The sequence below is a fragment of the Salarias fasciatus genome, chromosome 20, assembly GCF_902148845.1.
Source record: "Salarias fasciatus chromosome 20, fSalaFa1.1, whole genome shotgun sequence".
NCBI classification, from domain to species: domain Eukaryota; kingdom Metazoa; phylum Chordata; class Actinopteri; order Blenniiformes; family Blenniidae; genus Salarias; species Salarias fasciatus.
The window spans coordinates 13,700,430-13,725,713 of record NC_043764.1 but is presented as its reverse complement, the minus strand read 5'-3'; the positions used below and the strand labels follow the sequence as shown (position 1 = coordinate 13,725,713).

The following is a 25,284-nucleotide window of genomic DNA, read 5'->3' as shown; positions in this document are numbered from 1 at the left end:
TTTCTGTTTTTTCCTTGTTAGGATATCCCAGAGCTGCATTTACAGATCACTTTGCTGAGTTCATTAAGTTAATTGAACGGCATATCCACCACTGTTTTTAAGTCGGCTGCGCGAGTGTGAGTCTGGAAAATACTGATGAGGTGCTGAGGGCTTTTGGAGAGGTCTGATGGCTCTTTCAGAAGAGATAAAGTCAGGCTCCATGCGCGTACCGTATAGCCAACATATGTCCCAACTATTAATGCTTTCTATACTGCGTGTTCACGCACACACACATTCACACCGATGAACACGCAGAGCCCCCCCCCCCCCCCCCCCCCCCCCCCCCCCTTCCGTCCCCATGAGGCGACGGCCCACCCCCTCCGCTCATTGCCCAGCTGTATCACTTTGCCTCTGGACAATTCCCACTTGCACGTCAGGGGGCCTAATGGGCCTCTGCTATTCAGCAGCAGATTAAATATTAATATCGCCACGATACAGAGATTGCAGCGCATCTCCAGTTACAATAGAGATACACAGATCAAAGTGCCGAGGCAATGGCGGGTGCATGAAAGCATTTAAAGAGTGAAAACTGCAACTAAACACTACCAGGGAAGCTCTTTAAAACATCAAACCGTGGTGCGCTGGAGAGATGCACAACTTTTTTTTTTTTTTTGCCTCCTCTTTTGCAAGGATCGGATGCGAACACATTTACAAAGCAGGTTTTTAGTATTAGTGTGCACTCATTAGCCTCGCCTCTAAAGAGGACCCTCCCCCGCTTCCACCTCCCCTCTCGGTGCTACATTTGCCCTTTTTATGAGCCCTCCTTTTCCATTTTTTTTCCCTCCCTCCTCTTCTTTCCTTTCTCTTTTTTTTTCCCAACCCCAACACGGAAATTGAAACTGTATCTGGGCTTATCTGCAACCTCCCCGTGCATCAACTGCCGAGATGTTTAGACAAATTTTATGCATTATGCAGCGCAAATATCAAAACAGTTCTTGGCAGTGCCAGCAGAAGCCTCATTAAAAATTCCTTAATTAAATCTTCTTGCAAAATGTAATCAGTCCAAGGAAGGGGTTTTGTGTGCGTGTGTGTGTGTACGTGTGTGCAGAAGAGGATGTGTGTATGCGTGCGTCTGTCAGTGCCAAGGCTTTGATTTGTGCCCTTCATGTTATGGCTTGGAGAAGTAATCATTAACGCCAAAGCCACTTTGGCTTTTCAAATGCTGTTTTTCTTTCTTTTTAAACGGAATAAACAAACAAGTGATAAGCACCTTTCTAGTGTCGGCTCAAGATGAATCCAGGATGGGTAATATTGTTCTGTGTCCCCTGAACATAAGATGCCTCCCCTCCCCGATGCTTTGTCTCTGTTGGTGTGAATGACTGACTTTTGTTTTGATTCTTTTCTTTTTTTTTGTTTTGTTTTTTTGCACCAGTCCACTACGGGTTGAAAGCAGAACTGAAGAAAAGCTCGGCGCTGGTCTCATATCCTCTCATGTCAGTCACAGCGCATGATACAGAGTTGCACAGAATGATGTTCTTCCTTATGTTCTTAGTGCTACACACACTGGGAGCATCCATTCAGGCCGCTTACAGTAGGCATACCATCAAGCCATTCTCTTTCATTACCACCCCTTCTTTGACTTTCACTGAAGTCGGCGCATAAAATCATGCTTTCCTAATCAATTTACTGCACATATAACATTCTCTACAGATGTAGTTATAGCACTAAATAAAACGCCCCATTGGCAAATAAAAAAGAGGCTTCGCCTCTGTGTTTTGAGAATATTTTCTCATTGCTGCGGCACATTGAGGGATTCGCATACCTGGCAATATATTTCTGGTAGAGGTTGACGTCGTCGCTGGGGGGTTTATCTGGTGGCAGACCATTCCTAATGCAACAGCAAACACAAAAGAGACAGGATTAATGGTGAGGTTGGCCTGCCTGTTGTTAATAAAAACAAACTGACACAATATTTACTTACAAGCCACTCCCAAACTTTGGACTATCAATATACATTTTCCTGTGGCATAACAGCGTTTTCAGGCGCCGTATGAATCAAGGATGGAAGGTGCACACTTTGATGCATGGGCTCCCAACCAATGAAAGGCAAAATGCAGGAGCACAAGGACATTAATCTTTTATGGGGTATTTTGGTGAGCACTCATATGCAAAACTGGATAATGGGGATGTGGAGGAAAAGCTCTGAAAATGTCTTTTCTGTTGATCTCCGGGGGCTGCGGCTCTAATGTTGATGTCAAATTGTCTCCAATCAGTCTGGGCTCAGTTCAAATTACGATGTAAGACAACTCTGCAGCTTGATATGCGCGAGGATTAAGCTAATCAACTGTACCGATTCCAACTCCATCAAATTCATCTGGAAACAACAGATCAAGAGGAATTTTTTTTTCAACACTTGACAGATGTGCAGAGGAGCAGCATTTTCTTTGGTCACGGGCACTGTTGGTCCCCCGTTCGTGATGGTTGGCAGCGGTGGCAGCCTGTCCCCTAAGAGTCTAATAATTACAGTATCGGTCCTGTTTGGCTTCCCGTTCAGCAAGTGGCATTTAGGCTCCATGTGAGCGGCACCACACGAAGGGATGACCTCAGGTTAATCTGCCCCAGAGGGGAGGATGCGCTGCCAGGGACAATTCCCCCCCCTTGCCCCCCTTCTCCTCCCCGATAGTAAGAACCATACTGGGTCAGTTAGCCATGACTGCAGCTCCTCTAAGCCCCAACCTGACAAAGGCCAAAGCCTGAGGGAGAGGTGCCTGAGGGCTCTTGAACAGTGTCTTTGATAGGTCCTGACTAACTAGAGACAAGGTCAAAACCAATCAAACAGACTCTGGGAGCTGCTTCCGACTGGTAGTGCACACAACCGTAGGTTAGCTCCCCAAACCCCTCGTTTGCTTCCTTTAAAGTGCACTCGTCAGGCGGTGTTGAGTCGGCCCCTGCGACTCGCCGGGAGGTTAGTCATGGCTCCAAAGTAATTAAAGGGAGAGTTGTTACACCCTAGCCAAACGAAAGAAGTCAGTCACTTTGCGATGACTGTGCTAAATCAGTCTCCACGGAGTGCTACAGCAAGTAAACACTTCATGCGCCTTCGCAACTCATCATGTCGTGGATCTATTGGGCACTATGCGCTATTTCACACTACATTCCTGTTGGCTGCTGTGAAGGTAGCAATTACCTTTGTGTTAGGCTAACTGACTCACAGTAGCAGTTAAGTGTATGTGAGCCTCACATTAGCTCCGAGGGGTTCCTCTGAGAGACTATCAGTGTGTAAAAGACAGACCTGTGAGCTTGGAATTTATTCAGTCCACCACTAAACTTAAAATTAGATTTTCAGTGAGCAGAAAGGTGATTTACCAGCAGATTTTCCAGAACTGGAAAGAGTTTTGGCAAAAACACAGATTTCGAGCTAGTTTTTGACGGAGAAGCACGCAATTTCTATTTTTAAAAATGAGGTGAAGCATTGGATGGAGTGGTTGAGACTATTTTGTATATTTTTCCCATCATGTACAATCTTCATTACCATTTCCTCCAGTCATTCGTATAAAGGTTTTAATGTCAAAGAACAAAAATCAGCCTTATCTATCGCTAATAAACTTAAAAGATATTTTCATTCTTTAAAACACTTACTTGACAGAGGACACGGTGCCCGTGGTGATGGAGTCAGTCTTGGAAAAGCTGGACTTCAGGTAGTCGGAGGCGTTGAAACTCAAATTACCCGCCTGGTCCATCGTAAGCCCAGGGGCAATGCTGGCTCCAGCTGCACCTACGGTGGGGACACCGGGAGCTCCCGGATTCCCAGGCGCTGTTGCGAGGATGTTGGGCATCAGCGACGCCTCGGGGTTTCCCTGCATCAGCTTCTGAATTGGTCTGATGTCGTACTTCGAAGGGCGACCCACTTTACCAGTCTTAAAGGCGATGGCGCCGCCCATGTCGGGGTTGCCCTCGCCGGGCTTGAAGAGGTGCAGGTACTTCACGTTTTCCAGGTCATACTTAGAGGGACGCTTGTACGTATTACCGTTCTGCTGCTCTAAACTTTGACCCATCTTCAGCTTCTGAATGAAGAAATCATACTTAGATGTTCGGGAGGCCATGTTCTGCATGTGAGAGGGATTGGTTGGCTGAGAATTTACCAGCTGAGGTGCTACTGGTGGTTTGTGGTCCAGGCTGGATGGGTAGATCTGTGCCTCGGCCCCTGGTAGACATCCAGGAGGCGGGAGGAGGGTAGCACTCTTTTCTTGGGCCAGTTTTGAGTTGAGGTCATCTGGTTTAGGTGGGGAAGCATGCATGGGCCAGGGTAGGGCCTCGCCGGCTTTTAGCTTGCGGATATACTCTTCATACTTGGAGAAACGGGCACGCCGTGAGGCCTCCTCACTGCTCAGGGATGAGGGGTCTGAGGTAGCGGCTTTGAGTTTCTCAAAGCTGAGCTTCTTGGTCAGCTCATCCCTTACCTGCTGGTCATCATAACCAAACATTCCTAAGAACTCATTCATGGTGTTGGCTGCATAGTCTCGCAGGGCAGAGGCTTCTCCTGCACAGAGGGAAACAGAAGAGAGCTTCTATGTAACATGTACAAGCAAAAGAAATAACTTTTCATGCTTTAACAAAACAACCATGCATGTGTGTCATAACCGCTTCTTTTATTCCGAGTTGTCACATGAGATCCAACTAATTAAATTCGAGTAGCTCAAGGCAATCCAATTGCCTTCTTTACTTTCAGAATGATTCACACTAAAACTGCATTAAACTCTTCTGTTGAAAGGTTTCATTTCGTTTTATCTTAGGTTGCATTAGTTACAAATGCATACATTAAGCAAGGAAGCCCATGTCTTAGAAAAACTATTTTATTTTAACTGCCAATTACTGAAAGAAAATGTGAGCAATCACAATAAGTGTGACGGACCAGTGATCATAAGCACGTCCACCGCAGCACCTGTCCATTGTTTACAACTACTGCGAAGTCATTATCTTTGTTTTTTCAGAAGTTCAGCAAATTTGATGACAGGAAAAGCATTTTTGCACTGCAAGCTATAACATGTGTATACGGCAGTGCGCTTATGTGTCTGCAAGCAAGCAGACTGAGGTAATGCCTTTCCTGTTTTGGTTGCACTAAAAGTCAGTCCTGAAGAATTTGCAGGGGAGTGTAGCAAGTGTGTGTACACATTATGTAAACCGCACATTTATTGACTTTCATGAACTTTTAGATGTGAGTAACAAGTCATGTTAATCTTTCTATAACTAGATAACACAAAAAGCACAATTCTATAACGCTTAATTTAAAAAAAAAGTTATTAAAATCATTGGTAATTGTTCCACTAAAAAATGAAACAAACATATTAATTACAACCTGAAATCAAAGCATTTTCCTCAGATTTCTAAACAATTTTTATCATTTTTAACCTGGAAACCAGCAGCAAGGAGGGATGCATTAACACGGTTTCCTCCATTTTTAATCTTTATTACGCTGTTATCAAAATTACTTAGAAAATTACTTTGGATGTTATCACATGTTATTCATTTGAGGCCTAAAAATCTTGGTAATCAAATTCAGAGATACCCACAATGTTTCTTGCAAAAATACAGCAGGAAATAAACAGTTCATATAGCGTGCCCGATATGAGGCTACACTATCGATGCATTTAACTGTAAATGTTTACTGACTAATGGTCAATGTTATTAAATGTCAGAGTTTTAAGTACTATCTGCAGAGAAATTATGGCATGTTAAGTGCATTTCATTAAATTCCCCATGAGGCATAGTGCAAGGGATTTTAAAACACCATGATTATTGTGTCACCTTCAAAAGTGAAAGGAATGCACCCTTTCCTCTTTTTGCACATTTGTGAACTGAAACATCACTTTCGTTTAAAGAGTCCATTAAATTGGACAACTTCCCCAAGGACACTGGCGAAATACACTCAATGTATAGTTTAATTGCATTATGTGGAGATTAATTCTGCCCCATTAACTTTCATCCAGGTTAGCGCGAGGGGTCAGAGAGTGGGGAAAAGGGAAAGATGATTTGGCCGGGGACTAAGCTATGAGTAAGGGCGCATGGAAACAGTACAAAGAAAAGTGAGAGCGAGAGCGAGACAAGCGCTGTTTTTCTGTGTTGTTTTTTGTAGATCTAACAAATATCTGAAAATATGACCTACCTTATTAGGCAAATTACAAGACCTCATGCACTGGATGATCATTTTCTCCCGAGCCATGTGATACCTTTGGCCTCTTTAATTCTACCTTGGCACGGTGACAGGGGACAGAGTCCAAAATCTTTTTTAAAAAATGGTTTTATTGCTGTTTTCGCCACCCCGGTACACATGAGCCGGCCAAAGGTGACACCACCTACCGCTGGGGTAATTAATACACAAATATTTCACTTCTGTCTCATATTTCTCGGTTATTGCTAAATCAGTCGCCGTGCCCTGCTTTTCACATCTCCTGCACGGCATGTAAAATAATCCCCAAATTTCCATTCACTGTGTTGGGGTTGTTCCCCTGCTCAGTGAATCAGTATGAAAGAGGATCCGGCAGATCGAAGGGGCATGAAAAATTTAAGAGAAATGGATCAGGTATTTGGGAGAAAACACCTACATGTTTGCCACAGATTGTTGTATCAACTCTGCTCTGTTTTTGCATGTAGTGCAACCACAAAGTGACATACTGTATATACACAAATTAAATGTGCAGTACAACACTTTAGTCTGCACTGGTGTGCTGTTTTAAAACTAATAGTGGCATAAAAGATCATCAAAAATACACTGAAATGACGTCTGGATAAACATTCTTCTAGATGGATGTAGGTGTCGGTAACCATACGCCTTGTTTGGATTTTATTGCTTCAGTATTTATAAGGCCGTCCCAGGTCACAGTATATCATATAGCTCTAAAGTTAGTGCTGACACACCCTCAATGGTAATAGGGAGGAAAAAGGAACTTCTCTTTACCGGCTGAAGTTTAATATTCAAACAAACACCGCAAGGGAACAAACAAATAGAAATGTGTCCTAATAAAACCTTCTTGGAATCACTAACATAAATGTTATTATGATTGAAAATGAGATTGTGAAACTAATAAAGGCAGTTTTGTATTTAAATGCAAAAAAAAAAAGTGCAAACTGAAAATGTTAACATTTAATGAAATCTTTTGTACAAAGGCTAATTTGAACAACGTGATATTAGCGGAAATGGGAAAAATGCTGTGTCTCCACTCCCAGAGGACACATTTGGAATAGCATTTAATTCTATTGAAAAATCACATTAATTTCTTTACTGGAATTTTAACATTATGCACAGTCATTACGTTACCGAGCCCTCTGCCAGGTTGGTTTGAACCAACTGGTCAAATACATCTGACATTCCTGCAATGAAAAGGTTTAGACCTGCTCTTTCACTGCAGGTAACAAATTAAAGAAAAACGCATAAAATGAAGAGATTTCTTCATATTTGCTTCCTTCCTAAAAAACTGTCTAGTTCACCAGTGAGGGGCTATCATGAGAGGAAAATGAATGGACTGCGAGGGATTATGACAGGGACTGCGAGGAGATAACCTTTCTAAAACACCATGTAAATGAGGTTTTCTACTTAAGCACTATCCGGCTGCCTATTAATTATGTCATGTGACACCAGGTGGGAAGCTGTGCAGGGCGCACGGCTTTAAAGTAGCCCAAATTCAATCATTTCTACTTTCCTTCGCGCATTTCCTTCCTGCTCAGGAACACGTGGCTTTATCTTTCTGCACCTACTCGGGTGTCACTGGAAAAGCTGCAAAGAAGGGCTCGCTAATCTCGACACTTCAGGCAAACAAAATGCAACACACGACAGAGGTCTGCGTGGTCTATATTTGTGACAATTAGGGCACATTTTTCCTCTCAGATATGATAAGAGATGGGCTTTATACCTCGTTTTGCAGACCAAACATGGCCATCGGTGTGGCACGGCCTCGCCGCTCACAGGACTGAGAGGCAGAGGTGTTGCTGATGATAAAGATGCGTGCAGGCGGCTATATATGGACGAGCCCAGAGTCTGAGTACTTTCTAAACAGTGTCACTTTAAAAACACACATGCACCATAAATAACATTTAATAAGTTGCATTGTCCGCAGTCGAGTTTCATCAGTTAAAAGCGCTGAATTGTGGGATTATTTAATAAGCCACAATAATTTAAATACGAGTTTTAAAAAGCTATTTATGCTCATGTCAGTGAATTAGTTTAAGTGTGTTTTGTTTAAATGGACAGTGGTATGCTAATAAAGACTTGCTTTGAATAAATGACATTATGTGCATTTGTTTGGAGTAATTTGCCACACACACACACACACACGCACACAAAAAAAAAACGGGGCTTCAAACTTCCTCACTGTCGGGTTAGTTAATTAACAGGCAGCAAATAGAGAGGGCTTTGAAATAGCTTGAAATGAACAATAACCTTTTACAGTGAACCCAGAATTGCAAATGGAAGTCATGGTCAAGCCTGTTTGATCCATCGCTATGAGCATCTCTGTCATTGCTTTCATAGTTTTTATTCATTGGAGGGGTTTTTTTTTTCCCATTGGCTGGCTTATGAGGGCTTTAATGCGACATCTAAATTATCTAGGAAAAGTATTCTGGGGTTTTGCACTGATAGGAAATCCGCACGATGCCTCAATGTGAGGAGTTAAATGTTTTGAAGGTCGCAGTTTCTCTCATTGATCTTGCAATGTTTGTTAATTACATTGTCACTGATGTTGTGAGAGATAATTAAGCCACTATGTTTATATGCATAATTATGTGCACTCCACATCAGCCTTTGAAAGACAGCGGCGAGAGAAAGAGAGAGAGGGAGAGAGAGAGAGAGAGAGAGAGAGAGAGAGAGAGAGAGAAATGTTTTAATTGTGAGCTGAGCAGAAACATGGCAATATAGATGCCCTAGTTACAATCAACAAAGAGCAACTCTGAAAAAAAAAAAAAAAACTCCAAAGACAAGATTTGCAACTGATGCAGTGTGCTCTCCCTGCAGTCTTCAAACACGGGCTTTGTTGTGAGATTTAAAGACGCAAAAAGAAGTAGTGGAGAGAAAGGTGTAAGGCCTGCTTTACAACAGTAACACATATTTACCGATCGGCTTTTTTTAAGGTCTTGAAATAAACAAAATGACTAATTAAAACCACAACACCTTTGTCATATGCCTCTGAGATGAAACATGCTCTGCTTTCCTGAGAAGCCCCTGCCCCAATTGTGTGTGTGTGTGTGTGTGTGTGTGTGTGCGTGTGCGTGTGTGGCCAGAGCGAGAGATGTACAGTTGGTGAAAAAAGAAAGAAAAGAAGACAGAAAGGGAGCACGCGTACAAGACTCTGAGGTGCAAAGCTAAACCGAGATGAAAGCAAAAAAAAAACAGTTAAACTTAGGTGAGCAAACGCAAACAGAACTTGTTTTGTACCGCAACAACCGGTCTCACTGGCAATTGCTTCTTTTCGTGTGCGTCTGAGAAACAGGCTTTATCTATTCATATAACCGAGCAATGCTTTTTTTTTCTCCTCCCCCCCCCCTCTTCTTTTCACAGCTCTGTGTTTTAACTTCTGCTATTCAAGGCAATCTTTCCAGGCGTGCAAATGCGTCCGAGTTTCAAGGGTCCAAAGTGTATACACTAAACAGCAACTTTCTTAAAGATTGTTTGTGCAGTGAACTCTTTCCTTCTTCAGAGTGACAGTTGAAAGTCTCCACCGGGTCCCTATCTGCTTGATAATCAGTGAATTATACCGAGGGAACGTCATATTACAATTAAACAAAGGTTACTAAGAGTCATTTATCAGAGCACATGGTTTCAGGGATTGTATTAAAAAGTGTTCATATCTGAAAAGAAATATAAATGCACGATAACACTTTTGTTTGATAATGGCATGGAAATCTAACTTCCTTATTTCAGACTATTTGACAACTGATCTCCTGGATTTGACAACAGCCCCTTTTTTTTTTCTTCTTCTCAAAACTCCTCCATGGACGACTTCTCTGTGTAACAGAGGAGCTTGGAGCAGTAGCTAAGTTTAGTGAGCTTAGGGAAAAAAATCAAAGACTCAATATGTAATCCTGGGTGTAATATGAAGCTTAGCCCGGCCCTGCCATGCGCTCTTGGCCCTCAGCTGCTGGGAGAATGCATAAACGCCTAAATGCCTCACGTTGTGAGCCGACTGCGTTGGTGAATTTCTTCATACAGCTAACCACACACAAGTTCCAGTTTTCCCCCTCGGCCTGCCAGTGAATCTGTCTTTAGAGTAATAATGTCACTGGCTATTCATGATGTAACTCTAGAGCTTCTCTTTCCAATAATGGGCACACTTAAGCTTATGTGGATGTGGCAAAGTCACCTCTCCTCTATCTGAGCCTTTGCCCCTTAATGCTATGGAGCGGAATGTTCTGAAAGGGCAAGGTAGTATGGGTTAAGGATGTATAAAGAGGTGCGGGGTGGATCACCGTGTGGGTCAGAGGACAGACAATGATCAGAGGACGCTGTCAAAAGGTACCTGGAGAGGAGAAAGGTGCTTGGCGACTCTGGGGCTCGCTTGGCGGCATGTAGGCGTCGTCTTTTGAAGACCTCTCTTCGGTTTCTTTGTCATCTTGGTAACTGCCGTCCTGTGACCCCGCCGCAGGTTCGGCCTCCTCCGCATTGTCTTCCTCGTCGCTGCAGCCTTTGGGCTGTACCATGTACACGCCCTCAGGGGGGCCGTCTTCGTCATTGCTGACTTTCAGTTTGTGCTCCTGCTCGTCCTCGGGAGCCAGCGGCTCATCGCCGTACTCGCCGTTGACCCACTTCTCAATGGCCTCGCGTCTCTTCTGGTCCTCCTCCAGGCTCTGACTCAGGCTCAGGCTCTCGGGGAAGTTGGTCTCGTTGTCATCGTAGTGGGAACTGCCACGCTCGCTGTTCTCCGCCACGCTCTGGTCTCCCTCGGCATTCTGGGAGCTTGCTTGTCGAACACCACCTGCGGCTCAGCTTGGCACAGATAGCATTGAGTTTTAGGCCACCTTTCCTTTTGGCGGCCATCTTGGATTTTCCTGAGGTCGTTTCAGTGCATAAACTCCTTTCAGCTGTAAAAAAAAAAAGAACAAGAACAAGAAAAATCTCAAGGTTAGCGATTCGTAGAATCACTCGCTCACTAAATCATAAGCGACTCGAAACGAGGTCCAGACCGCGCTCTCGGTCTCAGCGTGAAAGCAACTTTTTCATCGTCAGTAACGTCCTACTGATTTTAAACATCAGAGTGGAAAAACAAACTGACGCAGACAACAGTGACGGCTGCTATTAATAACATCCAAAAGCACTTAACAATAACAGCACACGACTGGAAGGACACGCGGAGATACTGTACATATCTTTGTAAGTCACAGTTCTTTGGTCAGCTCGGAGTTTAACACGGCGGTGGAAAAAAAAAAAAAAAAAAAAGAACGGAAAGGAGGAGGGGGGAAAAAAGGCAGCTGAAACCACAGGCAGATAGGTATCAGACCCCCTACAGTACGACAAGCGCCAAATACACGGCTACATAATCCTTCACATGACAGCGCTATAGAGACACTGAAATGTTATCTTCACTCTCACCTCAAGAGGCTGTGGTCCTGCCACTGAGTGGGGGGCTGCGCAGCATTAAAGCTGTCAGGATGTGGAGAGAAAGCGCTGAGCACTTTTGGGCTTTTTCTGAAGCCATGATCTCATATTGGCTTTTCAGTAAGATTAAACTCAACAACTGCTCCTGTGGAGGCTACTGGTTCCACTTTATTAAAGGGAAAATAAAAAGCTATGTATATATACTATATAAAAAAAAAAAGCCTTGTAGTTGCTGTGTTTTATATGTCTTCACTTAACAAGACATTATATATGCTTAAACAAGTCTCAGCATTTTTTCCCCCGGTGTGGCCTCCCCGAACAATAGCACATGATAGAGTGTGCTTTGGGGCAGGAATGGGTGGCATTATTTCAACCCAAGTGGGGGCTATCTTTATAACATGTCCTCTGATGAGGCGGTAACAGCTGCCTGTGGCATTCCATATCCAGAGCTGCCTTTTTAGGGCAGAAACTGCACTCTGTTACCTTTCACTTTATTCCCCGAGCTCCCCAAAGTTCACCCCTACCCCCTGCATTTTCTGGGTAATTTGTAAACACTTTAAAAGCATGTAGGAGGTGACAGCGATTAATGCGATATTTATAATATCAAAAAAAATTTAAAAAAAGAAGAGAAAGTAGCAGAATCACCGGGGATTTCAACACAGATGTTACCTGCGTCCTTATTTGTATTCAGCAGTGAGTAAAGCTTTGAGGCTCCATGAAAGCAGTTAAAAAACAACCACACCACAATAGAGATATTTCTCCCAATGTGATATTATATTGAATTTTAACTCAGCCGCACTGTGGTTAAGATAATACTCAATATTGACTTACGGACACACCGTTTCAAGGGAGAAAAATGTGCGATATCAGAGGTAACAAAGTTCTATCTTAAAGACTCAATTCACTTTCTGTATCAACGAGTACGAGCCTCTTCATTTTCCCTCAGCCATAAGCCAAGCACAATCATGTGTGCAGCCATTGCCGGCATTATGTAAATCACATCGGCGCAACATAAAATCCTGTTTTCATTTTCTTTTGCAAAGCTGTGGAATCATTAGAGGATATGCAATTTGAAGGAGTTTACAGATCACCCCCAGTCTCCAGACAATGCGCCCCGTCCTACCCACACATGCTTTCTCAGTTACTGTATTTACATTGCGCGGCTTCCTCTCTGAACAATGACTGCAGGAATTATGTAGTTTTGAGGGGACCGTATATCACGGTACGCATTACTGTACGATTTAGTGTTAGACAATTGCAGGCGGGGGTGAATGGGTTCACCTTTTTTAGAAGACAGCAAATTTGAGGGGAAAAAAAATCAGCTGGAAAAACTATTAGGAAGTGGAAGACATAAATTTTCAAGTTTTTTTTTTTTCTTACAGAAATACTCTCCAAAGGAAGATTGAGGTCATTTGGGTGTTGCTGTGGAGGTCATTTTTTCTGTTTACTGTGCTTAGTATTTCATGCTTTAACTACCGATTTCCTTTGTACTGCAATCTCAAGCTCCTTGTAGGAAATGACCCCTACACAGTTGTTTCTTTCCATTAGTGCCTATTTATGTATGGTTTTCTGTTAACAATAAGGGGCAGAAGTGGAGGACCAAGTGCTACTGCCTGAGTATCCGAGCAGGCCTCAAGCGGAATTATCAGACATTAAAGCACATTTTCAGTGTTTTTCTTTTCAAAGGTAGGCATGATTTAGAACAAATTAAATATTGTGAGCTTCCCCTGAGGAGGAACATGTTAAGGTTCAACGGTTTATGGAGGCAGTCGGAACTATTATTTATGCTGTGGGTTTCTGTCAACGGCAGATTTTTTTTTGCCATTGCTTACAATAAGGATTGCTATGGCAACGCTAAGCTGTTTACCTCAAGTCGTTTGTGTGCATGATAGCGTACAATGAGATAAAATCTGCGGGGACCTACATGAAAGAACAACTTTTCCCTCTGGGACCAGCTCCCCCACCTCCCCGAGAGTCCAGTAAGCATTCTGCCTTATTAATGAATATCAGAAAGAAAAACAACACTGTCACATGCGTTGGACATTATTTACAGTCTGTTTTAGCCTGGTGTGCTAATTGCCAAGGAGGAGACACCTCAGTAAGCACTGGGAGTCGGAAAAAAAAATAGGCAGGTTTGAATGTGAACACAACAGCTGAAACTAATTTTTTCCAACTGCTTATGTTAACAGTGACATTATTTTTACTGGAAACAGTGCAGGGCTGCAAAGGAGCACCGCAAAGTGTCTGTATAAGGCCAAAACCCCAGGAAAAAAGTCAAGAAACTATTTTGAATACATTTGGACAAGGCCAGGTTCCTTTTCATCTTCAATCAAAAAAAAAAAAAAAAAAAAAGAAAGAAAAGAAAAAAGAGGACCATCAGTGAATCGAAGCAATATCTGCTTCTTCTCAGCGCCGGATGACACAGCTTGTGTTCGAGTCGAGCCCTCTGCGCTCACTACTCCACCGCTATAAGCCCCACAGGTCTTGTTGGTTTTTGATGCAGAGTGTCTGTTTGTGTGCCAGAATGATATCATGCCCAATCAAGTGGTGTTTCAAATCCTAATAACGCTGTTGGAAGTGCATTATTTGTGTGAACGTGCGCAGACTGTAATCAAGGCAGCGGCGGGTAAAAGATGTGGGAGTTAAAAAGTGGTTGTGACTGGCGGGGTCATGGCTTTACCTCTCTCAGACATACGAGACCATGCAGGTCATGCCCAGAGTGCTCGGTGTCGTCTCCTTACGGCAAATGTATGTATGATGTATAGAAAATTAAGTTGACTTTGTTTTTAATTCAGGGAGCAGCGCTGCCCCATAAACACACCACCTCCCTGCAGTGCTTTAGTTTGTATGGAGCGAGCACACAGGAGGGGTCTGTATATAAGAGAGGTAGATATTACCTGTTTAAACTGAAGCTTATCTCTCCAACTAATCAAACACAGATACAAGGCCTATTGTAGATTCCTGCTGGGTTCCAACATGACTGACACAGGGACAAGCCCCCCGCAATATCTCAAGTTAATTAATACAAACAGGGTCTGGGAGACGTCTGTTCAGCTCAGGATTATTTTAAAATATGCAACCGAGAGTTGCAGTAGCTCTTTAAAAAAAGTCCACTTATAACTTTATGAACCTTTGGCAGATTAACCGACAAGGCTGCGGCTCCCCGTGTGTAGCTCAGTGAACCTTTCATGTCTCTCGCTCTCGAGGGAGATGTACGTGCGAGAGAGAGCGAGCGTGCATGTGTGTCTCAGCGAAATCACTGAGCCACACAGGCAAACATACACAGACACACCTGAAAATTACCATGTTTTTATTTTTGTAAATTTACGGCTTGCAGGAAGAGAATGTTTTCCTCTCCTCTCTCTTCCCCCTGCATGGTAGAGAGGCTGCGGCAGCCGCAAGGAAGTCAAGCGGAAAGCCACTGATGGACAACTACGCCACTGCACCCAGACCCCAGCATCTGGCCCCTCTCTCATTTTTATTACAGGGGAATAACAATAAGCAGGTCGGCGACCCCGCCGTGAGATTTTGCCACAGTTTTCTAACAGTCGGTGCAGCCGATGCTGGGAAATTTCCATTTTTCCGCATGCATATTTAATTGAGTTTTGTCCCAGTGGTGCGGAAATGATTTGTTTTTTGCTCTCTGTTCACTTGACTCCTCTTCGGAGTCGCTAACCCTGATTAAGACGTTCCCGTTAATTTCCCAGCGCACACCTTTTTTTGTGCATTAATGGTTCTGATCGTCTAATTAAAACTTCTCAGCTCGGCTGCTGATCACCGCTCGTTGTGCCTCTGACCTGAAGTTTTAATTGCCGCATCAGAAGCGATAATAATAATTTTGAGGTTCTGATGATTAAAAACAATGCCATTGCCAACTAGTTGATAGATGGGGGTTTGGGGTGGGCACATCTGAGGAGAAGTTTATGCAGAGAAGGGAATTAAAGAGGGGGCTGTAAAGTCAGATTTACACTACCAGAGAGCAAGAAAGGCAGGGGTTGACGGGGGTGGGGGGGGGGGGGGGGGGACTCGTGTAGGTGATCACAGAGGTAGGAGAGGGGTGGCAAAGCATATGGAAATCTCCCAGCTTTCCTGCCCCTCGGAGTCTTCTTCAAGCAACAGTTTCAGCTGCAACTGGGACTCAGCTCTCCCCACCTCGAATCTAAATCTACTGCCGACTGATCCACTTTGGAGCTCCGCTCGCTTGGCAGGTTCTGCCAGGTGGGGAAAAACGGGAGAGAAAAGGAGACTCGGCGAGCGCATAAGAAAGAACATAAAGGCACATAAAAGATGACGACAGCCAGACCCTCTGCTTATTTTCATAAACGGTAATAGCACAGTAGGTGCAGTACAAAAGGCACATTGTTCATAAAGTGACGGAAAAGAGAAAAGAACCAAGGGTGGCTGTCGTCTCTATCATATATAGCAGAAGAACTAGGAGCACAAGGAATTTAGGAATTTTACACTGTACTTTACTGATGAAATGATCCCGGCATGACGAGAGAGGAAGAGAGTGTGTAACTCGGAAAAGTGCCACCAGCACTAATCTGTCACATTTTGTTCTTTTTTTAACCACTGGATTTCTATTGGATTTTTTAGGTTTTAGATCAATGCCTTCCTGCAGAGCTACTGTACACACATGCAGGCGGATACACACATGCAGTACTCAGACACATGGACGAGGTGGCTGCACCCCCCCCCCGCCACACACACACACACACACACACCACACACCACACACACACACACACACACACACACACACACACACACACACACACATCACCACCTCCCCTTCTCTCACAGATCTATTTTATTATTAATCAGTTGGTTGCACATCTGCCCGCTTGTTGTTGTTGTTGGGGTTTTTTTTCCCTTCTTTTTTTTTTTTGTCAATAAAGCACTTATTGCTTTTAGGGCAGAATGTGACCTTGTACACTGTCTGTTGTCTTTCTGGAGCTGCTGACCTTGAAGGACCCGTTTGGACGATTTCACTTCAGCTTCGTCCATGGGCTGTTATCAAACACGAGCCCTCAGCCAAGAGCCACGCTCCCGTCACACCGCCGAAAAAAACACAAACAAGACACTGGAGGACACACCAGTAACGCACTCGCTGAGCGCGCAGGACAATGACCGAAGAAAACAATGTATATTTCAAGCACACATGAAAGAGGAAAGACACTGAACTTGAGGGCAATCAAACAGGAAAGTTGAGATCTGAGGACAAATACGCCCTGTGGCTTCATCACAAACAGGGTAATTATGGTATTTTCCAGAACAGAGGACAAGCAATCTAAAATGGTCTAAGGGAGAAAAAAAAAAAAAAAAGAAATAAACAATCTGACATGAGTGACAAGAGCCGTTGTGACAGCCTCGTACCAAAACAGCCAACTTTTATTCAGTTTGCTGCTCAGGGTAATTCATGGGACACACGGCTAACTAGTTAAAATTGTACATCAAATCTGGACTCGCAGATGGCGCCAGATGAGGACTTAATTTCTAAGTCTGTCGCAGGAGATGAAAAACTTTGCTTTAAAAAAATCCTGAATCTCACGCAGCCCTCCGCTTCCCAGGACTGAAACAAGGGAAATTTATTCTCGCAGATTTGTTTTGAAGCTCGCGTTCACTTTCAAGACGCCAAGAGTGCAATTTGATAAGCCAACCGCCATGGTAAATGAGCAGACGACCCCTGTGTCCCTCCCTCATGGTTGCTGCGCTCGGCGCAGGGAGCAAGGCAGTGTGGGTAGTACAGTGGAGAAGGGGGCTCAGCGGTGCACCTCTCAAGGGCCCTTGAGCTAATATCTGTACAGATTAACTGCTTCAGTTGTATTTTGGTCACGGGGATCTCTCTTTGCCTTTGTGGCTCGTAGGGAAGGGAGAAGGGGAGCGGCGTGTGTGAGTGCGCATGCCGCGCTTGCGTGCTGTTAGCGGCGCGCCTTCTTCCGCCGCGAAGTGAACGGCCCGCTTGCCTGGGAGGTCAGCAGCCTCCAGACTGGTGTGTGTCACTCCATGTTATTATCTTTTGGGGCCATATTTAATTTACAGCAATCCACCGTGCGGCTGAGTAAGTCATCAGCGCCCGTATACTATCACCTAACCCACTTTATCTATCTCTCTGCAGGACACACACTTGCGCTCGCAGTGCCAATTCTCCGGGGTAAACTCAGCACACGCTGCTCCATTAGTTATCAATTAAGTCTGGAAATCTCCACCTGGCTTACACACATACGCGCGCGCACGAACGAAGCCGGCGCATGTACGTAGCAGCCCTCTCGACAGGAAGTCGAGGAGAGCGTGCCTTATTCGAGTACGAGTGTGGGTGAGGGAGCGAGCTTGTGTGTCCATGCGGGTGGCACTTTTGTCCATGAGGTTAACCTTGATATGAGGCCCTGTCAGGCCTGATAATGTCAATCAATGACAAGCCCTCACAGATAACCCCTAATGTGAAGCCTAAAAAGCAAAGCTGTTTAGATCTTTAGACATGCCCCCTTTCACCAGCATATGAATTGCATTACAAGGAAATGAGCTGTGGCATTTCTTTAATAAGACTCCTAAGACATTTTGACAGCATATAAGGCCCTGTGCCGTTAAAAAAAATTAAATAAAGCCCCTGCTGACAAAGCCTCCTCACACAAGGCGGCTTTCTGATGGGCAGATGCGAGTCCCTGTTAAGTGGAGGAGAGGAGAAGACAAGTGGGGAGGGGGCAGCAGAAGGAAAAGAAGGATGGACTTTACCCTTCTTTTTTCCAGCTCCCAGGGACTTCTTAATTGATTTCCAAGGTTACGCTTTAAATTTGTTTTTCAGATACGAGGGCCTCGCGAATGAGAGTGCGAGTCAGTGTTTTTCAAGCAATTTCAGTTAAATTCGGGCCCGCTTTGGAATGTTTGCATCAGATCCCACTGAGCTCCTTTTTCCCGTCCCACCTTCCTCCGTCTTCCTCTCCTTTCAAGTCATTTTTCTCCTCCCTCTCTCTATCCTTGAAAAAATGAAGGAGGTGACATTAACCCAAAAAAAAAAAAAAAGAAAAAAAAAAGCATGTATTTCCAGACAGGATGCCTGCGCTGACAACATCGATCCCTGGCTCCCATTAAAACATTTGCTCTGCCTGACAGACTTTCCTCTTTTGGACTTTATATGCAGCAGAATGAATCACAGGTGCCTGTAAAAATGTCATACTGGGGCAGCTTCTCTCCACCTGTCCCAAAACAACATATAGCTCACACACACACACACACACACACACACAAAACACAAACTGTTTTTCTAAACTTTTTTTTTAACCACTTTTTACACTTCTAGTATTCAAAGTATTGTTCTCATGAAAGGTGATTAAATTTTAATCAAACTGCACTCTTTGTAGAACCAACAGAGGAAGTCATGAGAATGAGGCTTCCTGCTTATGGGATTTACATTTTTAAAACCCCGTGGCTGTAACTCTGCAGCCAGAACTTCACTTTGCTCAGTTTCACTTCACTGACAGGTTGGAAGTAATCGATTACAAGCTTTGTGACCATATTTTGAAGTGTCTTCTGTGTGTCTGGGAAAAAAAAAAAAGTGTGGGAAGGTGCACGATCCACTGTAGACATACTGTAAATGTTAAGAGACTGTAACCGGCATGAAGTGTGTGTGTGTGTGTGTGTGTGTGGTGGTGTGTGTGCACGGAGCACGGGTCGCAGACAGCAGGGCACTGTGCTCTGAGCTCTCCTTCTGCTCCTCTCTGTCTCCTGGCTGCAGGTCACGTCACTTGCTCTGAGACACACACTGTCAAATCCGCACGCTGACATATCTACACACTCAGGAAAAACGGATCCACAGCGAGGATAATAAACACGGCGCCGCGCCAGTGACAGCGGCAAAAAAAAAAAAAAAAAAAAAGAGAAAACAGAGGAAAAGAAAATGCTTTACTGAAAAGTTCAATGTTAACGGGAAGCTCAGCTGAATGTGGCAGTTTTCTCCTAAAACAGCAACATTTATGTTTTGGGGAGTTCAAAAGAGAAAGGAAGGTGCAGTGACTGAATCTGACAGAGTGGTAAAACAACACTCACAAAAAGCAGGGGGTTAAAAAAAAAAAACGAGAGAAAAAATTGACTGTGAAATGATGAAACGAGAAAGCTGCTTTACAGGAAAAAAAGAAGGCTGTCTATTTTGGGTGTCAGTATACAAAAGGAAGTGCTGCTAAGTTGACTCAAACAAATAAATTTGCTTTTGATAAAACCACAGCAACTAGTTTTGCATTCTACACCAAACCCACTTTGTTTCCTGCGCCTTTACCTTCATGACTTGCCACATTTGTGAGAAGCCACTCACTAAATCGTTGAGCACAAACAACCGAAGCTCTTCAAATGGCGCCGTGTTGACGGTTTAAATTGTAATTTTATTTGAAAAGTGACAGGTTAAAGGAAAGCCTCAGAAGTGAACATGGAGAGCTCGCCTATTTGCGCTGTAAGCAGCTGCCCGTTTTACATTTCTGCAACATTAATATTCCTCTTATTATTATTTTAAAGTGAAAACGGATACTCTGTTGAAGTGCAAATCTGATGAATTACGGGAGCAGATTGCTGCTATTAATTATTAAAACCTATTTTATAAATATTCAGGTCTGTCATGCATCTAATAATGAACGCTTTAGAGGAGGTTACTTCCTGTGCGCATCCTAATGTGTCAGAAATATCGCTTTTAATCACACTCGTGTCAGCGAGCGTGCCGGGTTTGAACCTGTCGAAAAAAAAAATCTAGCAAATCAAGGAAACTCCGATGGCCAACTACTGTGCTCATCACAACTCTTCCGCTCCTGCTGGTTCTTTTTCTTTCTTTTCTTTTCTTTTCTTTTTTTTTTTTTTGGCCTGCTCCAGGTTCCTCTGTTGCCCCGTCTAAAGACACTGCGAACATCTCTCAGCTCCCTGCTGCATTCTTACCGTGGTAATTTGAATGGAGAATAATGCATCGGCAGCACTCTACCTTCTGGACACACCTAGTCCCAGCGCTATTGCTGCCATATGCTGTGTTGATACATATTCATAACACTTTCTCGTGTGTTGAGTGTCTGTGAGCAACGAGGCTTAAACGAGCGTCTCACAACTTCAAATGCAAAAAAGGAGAAAGGAGAAGAAAAGCGGCGCAAAGAAAGTTTGAACCTTTCCCCCTTTATTCCCTCCTCTGTTTTCTGCAAGTTTGGGTGCTGACAGGTGATGCTGCTGCTTTGAGAGGGACGAGCGAGCGGCTGCGCCGTTTCAGGACTGGACCTGGAGGCTGAGGGAGGTGGTGGGGACGCTCTCAGGTGGGACGGAGGTGGAGGGGCTCGCTGGCAGGACGAGAGTCACCGGCATGGTACCGTGACCTCCATACAGCCTGGCAGTGTGCTGCACAGGACACACACACACACACTCACACACACACACACACTGTGGAGCACTCTAAGATTAACGCTGTCAGAACTACAATGATACCCCTTCATTATCTGCACACGGGGCCTCCTTCGTGCGCTTGCTTGCCTCACTGTCCTCTCCGCCGCTTCGCTGTGTGGAGGTAGTAATTACTAAAGCTAACAATTCTTTCTCTCTGTGCCTCCGACTACCCTCCACTTCCCCGTCATTTCTTTCTCTTTATGCCGCGCTCTCGAGCGTCTTGCCAGCTTCTCGCCAACTGGTGACACGGTGGAAGGTGCGCCGCAGTGGATGGCAGCTCCGGTGTGAGTCGCCGTGTGTGTACAGTGTATTATGAGATTATTTGGTGCCCAGCTGATGTGCAATAAAGGCACAGTGTGGTACCCGAGTCTCACATCAGTCATCTGGGTCAAATGTTCATGCAGCAACACAGAAACGCTTGATGTATCTGTTGTACGATACATTGTTGGTGTAACAGGCTGGGATCAGAGAGATGTTTCCACTTTCATGGCATTTTTCATTACCAACAATGCTCTTACTCTTTAGCTTTCTTCTTCTTCTCCCACTGGATCTATGGCTTTATCAAAGGTGATAGCTTGCTCAGGCGCATTTTCTCAAACGTCTTCTTCAGCCAGCCATTTCCCAAGCTGCTCTCGGGTAAACGTCACTCATAAAAACTGGGGGAGATTTGATGGCGAGATCAAAAAGAAAAGGAAGGACAGCGAGGAGAACGGGGAGATCGAAGGGGGTTGCGGTGGTGGGCCGGAAAGATCCCCTCCTCCCCCATCCGACGCCAGCGAACGCTGAGGGTAATTCCTCCAAGCAGGGCCTGTGTTTTCAGACGCAAATACAACAAAACGCAGAGTGCTGCCATGAGACATCAAAATGGGCGATTTTGACTTCAGAGGGTCTTCAGATGCTTGAGGAGTTGTCAGCGTCGGGCCAGTGGGACTGAACAGAAAGAACAGAAGGTACCAGCAGGCTGTTAACAGCCAATACGGGAACCATGCCAGAAAGACTGTCTCCTCCCAAAATGCCAATCGGCACCAGATCACTAAAGGCTTCCGCCACACTGTAATATCCCACCTGAGCACGCTCATCTGCTCAAAGTTAAATGGCTTCAAAGTTCATCAGCTGCTGCAGGTTGGCTATTTATTGCACATAAGTAGGGAAAAAAATGATTTGGGAAAAAAACATACACACACACACACACACACACACACACACACACACACACACACACACACACAGGCACAAGGATTTTTCCTCTCAGACTGGAGCTTCAACAGGTGCCTTGAAAAAAAGGATTTTTTTTTTTGTTGTTTGCTGAATGAAGACATTTTTTTTTTTTCATCAGCAAATCAAAGACGTGCTTCATTCTGAGGAGACCTGAGCTATGTTGTGACATGCTGAGAGGGATGTCCGCATTTTCCCCGGTGTTGTTCTCGCTCATTCTTGGAGCATTAGGCTCACTCTAAATAGCCTCAAGGAGATTAGGCTGGCTCATATTCAAATGCACATTTCTTCTAAAATCCACTCCACGAGTGGGCCAAGGAGATCAGCACAGGAGCCTGGTGAGGCGGTAGTCAGAGAAGATTGTGTCACATATAAATCAGCAAGAGGAGGCGGAAAAGAGACAGAGAGGAAGAGTGAGGGAGAAAGGCTGAGGTAAAAAGACAAACAAGTGTTGGCTCTGCTATATGAGTTTAGTTAGCTCGAGAGTTAGTGCATGAGTTATGGCTAGCGAAGGGCTGAGGGACGCTGTATTTATGAGGGGACTGAGTGAGTGTTAAATCCCTGGTAAGAAATAAAGTCGTCCCTGAGCGAACAGGGGAAACATTTCACTCAGTCTAAGAGGTGCCTTGAAAAAAAATGAAAGCCATCCCTCTTCCAGGGGAAGCACTATTCTATATTCCCTAAAATTGCTTTATTCCTTAAAAATGCTATAGATCACATCCAAGTGGACTGAATCTCATATTTGAATAGAGAGGAGGATTCAGTGTGTGTGTGTGTGTGTGTGTGTGTATGTGTGTGTATGTGTGCATAATATCAAGAGAGTTCATGAGCCAAGGAAAGGGAAAGAATCTGATTCTTCTAAAATTGCATGCGGATTTTCGGAGGGATCTCTGGCTAAGAGGGGCTGCCAAAACACACACTGCACTTGTTGCAGTGCAAGGGTTCATCCAAGAAAAAGTTTTCCATGGTGGTTTACCCGGAAAAACGTAGTGTTTTTCAATTCAAATTTTGAATTTAGAAATGAGTCTACCCCGATACGTATCTGGCTGTTAAATATGTTAAATATGTGTTCATTTATACGGCTGACAGAAGAAGGTTTAATTCAGCGAGAAGGTGAAGTGCCAAAGGAAAAGGAAAAGCTTAACATTGCACTTTGTGCACATCTGAGTCGAACTGAAACCTTTCTCCAAATCCCTGCAGTAGTAATAACAATTATTACTTAAAAAGGCAATATTTTTGCATTAACTTAAAAGGCTATATCTTTTTCTTCCTCTCCAGCCTGTGCGGCCTCACTTACCCTAAGTATCTTCATAAATCACCAGTTACTGTTAACATGTACTCCACAATTCAGTCATCAATCTCCTACCAGGTCAGAGTGAAAACAGAGGGGGAAATGTCTGCTTAGTAAAATGTCTCTCTCGTGAATGCTGCTACCACCACCCACTACTTACACACACACACACGCGCACACACAAACATGCGCGCGCGCACACACACACACACACACACACACACACACACACACACACACGTCAGTTAAATAACAAACACACGCGCCCGGCGCGCTGCAACCAAAGCAGTCCTATGGGACTTGGGAGCGGTTGCCAGATCGCCACGGTAACGCAAGCCAAATTCAATTCTGACTTCACCTTTCACTCTGCTGGTTTCATTTGTTATAAAAAACAAATAAACGGCGAGCGCGGAGTTAAGTCTCGGCCAACTTCTGCCTCGACAAGAAGTATCAGGCCCAGGCTGGAGCAGCGTGGCTGCCGGAGACGCAGACACCCACAGGGCCACATGTAAATCTGTGTTGATGTTCACAGTCACAGTATTTATTTAACCAAAAGGAGAAAATCTGATTGTACACAAGGAGGATTATTGCTCTCAGAACCGTGTCTCAACGAGGGAGAAAAGGACTCTTTAGCCCATTTTCAACAGACACTGTTTACATCAGCAAAGTGGAAAATCCCTCCGACGACAAATGGCTCCATCACAACATCTGTATCTAAACAGCCGAATCAATCTCCACTGACTCCCCAGATTACTCGATGAAAGATTCGAAAACATCTGCATTTGCCACCAGAGCCTGGGGGTTTAAATGCTTCTATTTTAACTTTATAAAAAGTGTGTTATTATCAGCTCGAAGCTGAAATTTATTTATAATGTTCAAATCTAAAAACAGAAATATTTGATTAAAAAGGTTAAAATTTAATTTAAGTAAGTGTAGTTGAGTAAATTTATGAAGAGTCAGAAATTTCAGAAAAATTCTGTGCAGCCAGAGGAGTGGAGTCACATGTAACAAGTGGGAGTGCTGAGCGCTGAGAGGCCCGGCACAAGTCAAAACTTTTGAAGAAGCAACAGATCATTAAGGCTCATTTAAACACAGCACTAATAGTCGAAGTGCGACATGTGCGAACGTGCATCTATTCATGAAGACATTTTTCCAAAAATCAAACATTACACCTGCTGTGTTCCCGACTTACACACACACTCACACACACACACACGGACAGACACCACCCACCACATCACCACACATGCGTTCCTGATTGATGCCAACTGCAAATAGTAACAAACCAGTTCATCTCGTGGTAGCACTCAACTCCTCTGAGTGTGTGTTTGTGTGAAGGTGGGGGGGGGGGGGGGGGGGGGGAGAGGGAGGGGGCAAACAGAGGGGGTGGGGGGTCAGAGTGAGAGAGAGAGAGCGCAAGAGCGAGAGAGAGAGAGAGAGAGAGAGAGAGAGAGAGAGGGATGGTGTGAGAGGAAGGTGTGTGTGAGTCTTACCTGGCAGCAAACCGCCCTCTGCGCTCTGTCTCACCTCTCCCTCCTGCCCTGGAAGGATTCTCTCCACAAAGCAAGGCATTTTCTCCACAACTGCTCTCTGCCAAGGCTCTGCTCTCTCTCTCTCTCTCTCCCCTCTCCCCCTGTGTCTCTCTCTCCCTCCCTCTCTCTTTCTCACTCCTTTCCTTTTTCCCACTCTGTCCTCCTCTCTTGCTGTCTATCTCTCCTCCCTCCTTACCCTCCCCCTTTCTCTTCCTCACAGATGTCTAGGCAGTGCGAGTTTACCCACTTTACCAGTAGGGGTCCTTCATCGCCCTTCTCCACCC

General features: G+C 44.4%; 1 protein-coding gene across 1 annotated transcript in view; it reads right to left on the bottom strand.

The window, feature by feature from the left end:
* casz1 (castor zinc finger 1) overlaps positions 1-25,040 on the bottom strand; it is a 46,200-nt gene extending 21,160 nt beyond the window's left edge. The window contains 5 exon segments of the mRNA XM_030117861.1: positions 1,802-1,867; positions 3,619-4,519; positions 10,485-10,938; positions 10,940-11,046; positions 24,962-25,040. Coding sequence (XP_029973721.1) covers positions 1,802-1,867; positions 3,619-4,519; positions 10,485-10,938; positions 10,940-11,046; positions 24,962-25,040 — 1,607 coding nt within the window.
* Between the last annotated feature and the right edge of the window lie 244 nt (positions 25,041-25,284).